This window comes from Scomber japonicus, chromosome 17, assembly GCF_027409825.1.
Source record: "Scomber japonicus isolate fScoJap1 chromosome 17, fScoJap1.pri, whole genome shotgun sequence".
Classification (NCBI taxonomy): domain Eukaryota; kingdom Metazoa; phylum Chordata; class Actinopteri; order Scombriformes; family Scombridae; genus Scomber; species Scomber japonicus.
The window spans coordinates 3498317-3505727 of NC_070594.1; the positions used below are offsets into that span (position 1 = coordinate 3498317).

A 7411-nucleotide genomic window follows, 5' to 3' on the forward strand; every position below is an offset into this window, starting at 1 on the left:
AAGGAAGAAAGGATGAAGGAAGGAAGGGAAGAAGGAAGGAAGGACAGGAGGGAGAACAAAGAAAGGAAGGAAGGAAGGAGAACGAAGGGAGGAAGGAAAGAAGGAAGGAAGGACAGGAGGGAGAACAAAGAAAGGAAGGAAAGGGAGGAAGAATGAAGGAAAGGAGGGAGAAAGGAAGGGAGGAAAGGAAAGAAGGAAGGGAGAAGGAAGGAAGGACAGGAGGGAAGGAAGGAAGGGAGGAAGGAAGGAAAGGGGGAGGAAGGAAGGAAGAACAGGAGGGAGGAAGGAGAAGGAAGGAAGGAAGGAAGGAAGGAAGGAAGGAAGGGAAGGAAAGAAAGGAAGGAAGGAAGGAAGGAAGGAAGGAAGGAAGGAAGGAAGGAAGGAAGGAAAGGAAGGAAGGAACAGTCCAAACGGACGACAGGAAGGTTAAACACGTTACTATCAGCTGGTAGTTTAAATACTGTAAAGATTTATATTTAATTTAAGTTTGATATGAAAAATGTGAAATGATGACAAATGAGGTCAAAGGTCAGAGGAAGCTCTCAGTGTGACTTTAATATGTTGAACAGTCCTCTAGACCAGCTGGAGGGGATTATAGGGGGGGGGGGGGGGGGGGGAGTAGTATAAAGGAGGTAAAAGGAGTGTGCTGTAGTATAGAGGAGGTGCTGTAATAGTAAAAAGGAGGGGATGTAATTAAAAGGAAGTGGTGTAATTAAAAGCAGATGTAACAGTATAAAGGAGGTGCAGTAATTAAAAAGACAAGCTATAATAGTAAAAGGAGGAACTGTAGTATAGAGGAGGTGCTGTAATAGTATAGAGGAGGTGCTGTAATAGTAAAAAGGAGGTGCTGTAATATAAAGCATCTGTAATAGTAAAAAGGAGGTGTAATAGTATAGAGGAGGGTGTTGTAATAGTAAAAAGGAGGTGCTCTAATATAAAGCATCTGTAATAGTAAAAAGGAGGTGTAATAGTATAGAGGAGGGTGTTGTAATAGTAAAAAGGAGGTGCTCTAATATAAAGCATCTGTAATAGTAAAAGGAGGGTGTAATAGTATAGAGGAGGTGCTATAGTATAAAGCAGCTGCAATAGTAAAAAGGAGGTAAAACAAGGTGAAGTAATTAAAAGGAGGTGCTGTAATAGTAAAAAGGAGGTGCCACAGTACAAAGGAGGTGCTATAATAGTATAAAGGAGGTGCTGTATAAATAGAGGTGCAGTAATAAAAAGGAGGTGCCGTTACCCGGGCGATGCAGTAGTATAAAGGAGGTGCTATAATAGAATAGAGGAGGTGTAGTAGAATAGAGGAGGTGGGTGTAGTATAGAGGAGGTGCAGTAATTAAAAGGAGGTGCTGTTACCCGGGCGATGCAGTAGTATGAAAGAGGTGCAGTAATAGTATAGAGGAGGTGCTGTATAATAGAGGAGGTGCTGTAGTTGTATATAGGACGTGCAGTAATTAAAAGGAGGTGCTGTTACCCGGGCGATGCAGTAGTATAAAGCAGGTGTAATAGTATAAAAGGAGGTGCTGTAATAGTATAAAGGAGGTGCCGTAGTATAAAGGAGGTGCAGTAATTAAAGGAGGTGCTGTTACCCGGGCGATGCAGTAGTATGAAAGAGGTGCAGTAATAGTATAGGAGGAGGTGCTGTAATGTATATAGGAGGTACTGTAATGTATAAAGGAGGTGCTGTAATATAAAGGAGGTGCAGTAATTAAAGAGGTGCTGTTACCCGGGCGATGCAGTACTCCCGTGGGTTCTCCTTCTCCAGCCGTACTTCTCCAGCGCCTCCACCACAGCGAAGTCGGCCGTGTCTCGGGTGGAGAGCAGGATGGTTTTATAAGGAATGTTCGGCTTCAGAGAGTCAGCGTAGATCCTCAGAGTTCCTCCTGGGGGGGGGGGGGGGGGGGAGAGACACACACACACACAGAGAGATAGAGACACACACACACACACACACACACACAGAGAGAGAGAGACACACACACACACACAGAGAGAGAGAGACACACACACACGACACAGAGAGAGAGAGAGACACACACACACACACACAGAGAGAGAGAGAGACACACACACACACACAGAGAGAGAGACACACACACACACACACAGAGAGAGAGAGAGACACACACACACACAGAGAGAGAGAGAGAGAGACACACACACACACACACACAGAGAGAAGAGAGAGACACACACACACACACACACACACACACACACACACAGAGAGAGAGACACACACACACATACAGAGAGAGAGACACACACACACACACACACAGAGAGAGAGAGAGAGACACACACACACACACACACACACAATTATTATCTGTACATTTTAATAACAAATTTAAAGACTTCCTGTCATCCTCCAGTCTGTTTTGACTGTGTCCATCTACCTCCCTCCTTTCCTTCCTTCCTCCCTCCCTCCCTCCCTTCTTTCCTTCCCCCTTTCCTTCATTCTTCCTTCCTCCTACCTTCCTCCCTTCCCTCTTTCCTTCCATCTTCCTTCCTCCCTCCCTCCCTCCCCTCTTTCCTTCCATCTTCCTCCTCCCTCCCTTCTTTCCTTCCCCCTTTCCTTCATTCTTCCCTTCCTCCCTCCCTCCCTCCCTCCCTTCTTTCTTTCTTTCCTTCCCCCTTTCCTTCATTCTTCCTTCCTCCTACCTTCCTCCCTTCCCTCTTTCCTTCCATCTTCCTTCCTCCCTCCCTTCCTTCCCCCATCTTTTCCCTCCTGTCCTTCCTCCCTTCCTTCCCTCTTTCCTCCCTCCCTCTTTCCTGTCCTCCCTCCCTCCTTACCTGAGTCAGGCCGCCCGTCGTTGCTCATGAACTCCTGCATGCGTTTCTCCCTCCCTCCTTTCCTCCCTTCCCTCCCTCCTTCCTCCTTCCCTTCCCCTCCTCCCTCCCCCCTCCTTTCCTCCCTTCCTCCTGTCCCTCCCTCCCTTCCTCCTCCCTCCTTTCCCTCCTCCCATCCTTCTGTCCTTTCCTCCCTCCTTACCTGAGTCTGGCCGTCCGTCGTTGCTCATGAACTCCTGCATGCATTCCCCTCCCTCCTGTCTTTCCTTTCCTCCCTTCCTCCTGTCCTTCCTTCCATCTTCCCTCCCTCCTTCCCTCCCTCCTCCTTTCCTCCCTCCCTCCCTTCTCTCCTCCCTCCCTCCCTTCCTCCTCCCTCCTTACCTGAGTCAGGCCTTCCGTCGTTGCTCATGAACTCCTGCATGCGTTTCTCCAGTTTCTGCTGCCGTCGTCTCTTCATCACGACCTCGGGGTTGGAGATGGTCCGAGTGAAGCTGGTCTCAGGCATGTCTTTATACACCTCCGCTGCCAGGCGGTTGTTCTCTCTGAGAGGAGAGAGATAAGTGATGGAGGGATGAAGGAGGGAGGAGGACAGAGAGAGAGAGAGAGAGAGAGAGAAAGGTCAACTTTCCTTTTTCTGGAGGGCTCAGAGTGTTTTTATTGGGAGGAGAAATAAAAAGAAGATTCCTCCGAGGACAATAAGATGGAAGAGAGGGTGTGTGTGGTGTGTGTGTCTGTCTGTCTGTGTGTGTGTGTGTGTGTGTCTGTCTATGTGTGTGTGTGTGTGTCTATCTGTGTGTGTGTGTGTGTGTGTGTGTGTGTGTGTGTGTGTGTGTGTCTGTCTATGTGTGTGTGTGTGTGTCTGTCTATGTGTGTGTGTCTATCTGTGTGTGTGTGTGTGTGTGTGTCTGTGTCTGTCTATGTTGTGTGTGTGTCTATCTGTGTGTGTCTATCTGTCTGTCTATGTGTGTGTGTGTGTGTGTGTGTGTGTGTGTGTGTATGTGTGTGTGTGTCTGTCTATGTGTGTGTGTGTGTCTGTGTATGTGTGTACCTTAGTGTGTATCTTAGTGTGTGTATTAGTGTGTGTGTGTATCTTACCGTCCTCTCTATTGTTAGTGTGTATATTAGTGTGTGTGTGTGTGTGTGTGTGTATCTTAGAGTGTATCTTACCCGTCCTCTCTGTTGTTAGTGTGTATATATTAGTGTGTGTGTATTAGTGTGTATATGAGTGTGTGTGTCTTACCCGTCCTCTCTGTTGTTAGTGTGTATATATTAGTGTGTGTATATTAGTGTGTGTATCTCAGTGTGTATCTTACCCGTCCTCTCTGTTGTTAGTGTGTATATATTAGTGTGTGTATATTAGTGTGTGTATCTCAGTGTGTATCTTACCCGTCCTCTCTGTTGAGCATCTGCTCGTCTCCGTCAGAGATGCGGGGAGAACTCCTTCTCTCTCTTCTTCTCTTTCTTCTTCTCTTTCTTGGACAGCGTCCTCTTGAAGTTCTGAATCACTCCGTCCTTCTCCTTCTCCGGACCGTTACTCTGACTCTTCTTTGAGAGAAAAACAAACCGAATCAGCTAGAAACCAGGAGGGGGTCTTCCTTCCTTCCTTCCTTCCTTCCTCCCTTCCATCTTCCTTCCCTCCCTCCATTCCTTCTTCGTCTGTCCCTCCCCTCCCTTTCTTTCCTTCTTTCTTTTCTCCGTCCCTGCTTTCTCCCTCCTGTCCTTTCTCCTTCCCTACCTCCCTTCCTTTCCTTCCTTTCCTCCCTTCCCTCACGTCCTTCCTTCCCTCCCTCCCTTCGTTCCCTCTTCCCTCCCTCCTTTCATTCCTCCTTCTCTTTCTTTCCTCCCTTCTTTCCTCCGTCCTTCCTTCCTTCCCTCCCTTCCTTCCTCCTCCTCCCTCCCTTCCTTCCTTTCCTCCCTTCTTTCTTTCCTTCCCTCCTGTCCTTCCTTCCTTCCTTTATCCCTCCTGTCCTTCCTTCGCTCCTGTCCTTCCTTCCTTCCTTCCTTCCTTTATCCCTCCTGTCCTTCCTTCCCTCCTGTCCTTCCTTCCTTCCTTTATCCCTCCTGTCCTTCCTTCCTTCTTCCTCCCTTCCTTCTTCCTTTCCTTCCTTCCATCTTCCTCCCCTCTTTCCTCCCTTCCTTCTTCCTTTCCTTCCCTCGTCCCTCCTTTCTCCCTCCTGTCCTTCCTTCCTTCCCTCCTTTCCTTCCTTCCTCCTCCCTCCCTTCCTTCTTCCTCTATTTCTTTCTTTTCTTCCTTCCTCCTTCCTTTTCTCCCTCCCTTCCTCCTTTCTTTCCTTCCCTCCCTTCCCTCGTCCCTCCTTTTTCACCTCCCGTCCTTCCTTTCCTCCCTTCCTTCTTCCTCCCCTTCTTTCCTCCCTTCCTTCTCCCCTCCCTCCCTCCCTCCAGTTTGACACCACAGCTCAAAGTGGCAGCTTTAAATAGTAACAACAAAAGGAAAACTGAACTTTAATATAAACCCTCCCTTCCTTCCTTTATCCCTCCTGTCCTTCCTTCCCTCCTGTCCTTCCTTCCTTTATCCCTCCTGTCCTTCCTTCCCTCCTGTCCTTCCTTCCTTCCTTCCTTCTTCATCCCTTCCTTCTTCCTCCTTTCCTTCCTTCCATCTTCCTCCCCTATTTCCTTCCCTCGTCCCTCCTTTCTCCCTCCTGTCCTTCCTTCCTTCCCTCCTTTCCTCCCTTCCTTCTTCCTCTATTTCTTTCTTTTCTTCCTTCCTCCTTCCTTTTCTCCCTCCCCTTCCTCCTCTCTTTCCTTCCCTCCCTTCCCTCGTCCCTCCTTTTTCACCTCCCGTCCTTCCTTTCCTCCCTTCCTTCTTCCTCCCCTTCTTTCCTCCCTTCCTTCCTTCCCTCCTTTCCTCCTCCCTTCCTCCCTCCAGTTTGACAGTTTGTCTAGTGTTTAAACCGAGGTGTCTGACCTTGGGAAGGATGTATTCTCTAGTGTTTAAACCAAGGTGTCTGACCTTGGGAAGGATGTATTCTCTAGTGTTTAAACCGAGGTGTCTGACCTTGGGAAGGATGTATTCTCTAGTGTTTAAACCGAGGTGTCTGACCTTGGGAAGGATGTCGTTCTCGTTCTTCAGGACGAAGCGTCCTTCTCTGTCGTCTTTGTTCCAGTTGAGCTGAACTACCAGAGGCTTCTCGTCCAGGTCCAGCTGGCGCTCTTCTAACACACACACAGACACCAGTTCATCTCACAGATCAGCACTAACACACTCATATTCACACTTTATATTAGTCTACATTTATACTTTATATAATATTCATATATACAAGGAACAGTAAAATACGTCTGTCACCATATTTACTTTTCGACTTATCGTACAGTGTGTGACCTGACCTCGATATAATCTGCATATTGTTCACTGAGTTTACATGTGTTCATTTAGAGGAGAGAGAGAGAGAGAGAGAGAGAGAGAGAGGAGAGAGAGAGAGAGAGAGAGGAGAGAGAGAGAGAGAGAGAGAGAGAGAGAGAGAGAGAGAGAGAGAGAGAGAGACAGAGAGACAGAGAGAGCGAGAGCGAGAGAGAGAGCGAGAGAGAGAGAGCGAGAGCGAGAGTGAAAGGGAGAAAGGGAGAGAGAGAGAGAGAGAGAGCGAGAGAGAAAGAGAGAGAGCGAGAGAAAGAGAGAGAGAGCGAGAGAGCGAGAGAGCGAGAGAGCGAGCGAGAGAGCGAGAGAGCGAGAGAGCGAGCGAGCAAGAGAGCGAGAGAGCGAGAGCGAGAGCGAGAGCGAGAGCGAGAGCGAGAGAGAGAGAAAGAGAAAAACTGTGACAGACCTTCACTCTAACTATCAAACCTTAACATCACTAATAATAAAACAGCATTCGTCCTCCTTCCTCTCTCTCTCTCCTCTCTCTCTCTTTCTTTCTCACTCTTTTCTCTCACTCTTTCTAACTCTCTCCTCTCTCTCAATCTCTCTCCTCTCTGCCGTCTGTGAGACTCACCGCCACTGACGTGGACCTCGTACAGCGAGTATTTTGGGGAGGAGAGCATCCTCATGTCGGGCCTGAACTTCTCCGCTAACGTCTCGATGACGTCCTGCGTTGTCGCCGTGCTCGACACTCTGATGCACTTCGTGGCAAAGTTACCGGCGACCCGGTCCTGGAAGTAGAACCGCATCACGCCATGAAACTCCAAGTCTGTACGAAAGAAAGAAAGAGAGAAGAGAGAGAAGAAAGAGTTAAAAACATGTTTATAGAGACTTTAAAATGAAGTTTAACAGCTGAGATATATTCTTAAAATTCTAAATCATCTTTTTCCCCCCCCTGAAGCTCCGAAGAGGAGAGACTCGACCGTTGGTGAGATACACGAGAAGAAAAGAGGAGAGACTCGACTGTCTGAGATACACGAGAAGAAAAGAGGAGAGACTCGACTGTCTGAGATACACACGGAGAAAAGAGGAGAGACTCGACTGTCTGAGATACACACGGAGAAAAGAGGAGAGACTCGACTGTCTGAGATACACACGGAGAAAAGAGGAGAGACTCGACTGTCTGAGATACACACGGAGAAAAGAGGAGAGACTCGACTGTCTGAGATACACACGGAGAAAAGAGGAGAGACTCGACTGTCTGAGATACACACGGAGAGAAGAGGAGAGACTCGACTGTCTGAG

At 48.1% G+C, this 7411-nt stretch overlaps 1 protein-coding gene across 1 annotated transcript in view; it reads right to left on the reverse strand.

The window, feature by feature from the left end:
• The window catches only part of afdna (afadin, adherens junction formation factor a), a 45025-nt gene that overhangs the window by 26053 nt on the left and 11561 nt on the right, over positions 1-7411 (reverse strand). The window contains 7 exon segments of the mRNA XM_053337118.1: positions 1724-1761; positions 1764-1880; positions 3172-3332; positions 4104-4108; positions 4177-4335; positions 5852-5961; positions 6741-6935. Of these exon segments, the coding sequence (XP_053193093.1) occupies positions 1724-1761; positions 1764-1880; positions 3172-3332; positions 4104-4108; positions 4177-4335; positions 5852-5961; positions 6741-6935 (785 nt within the window).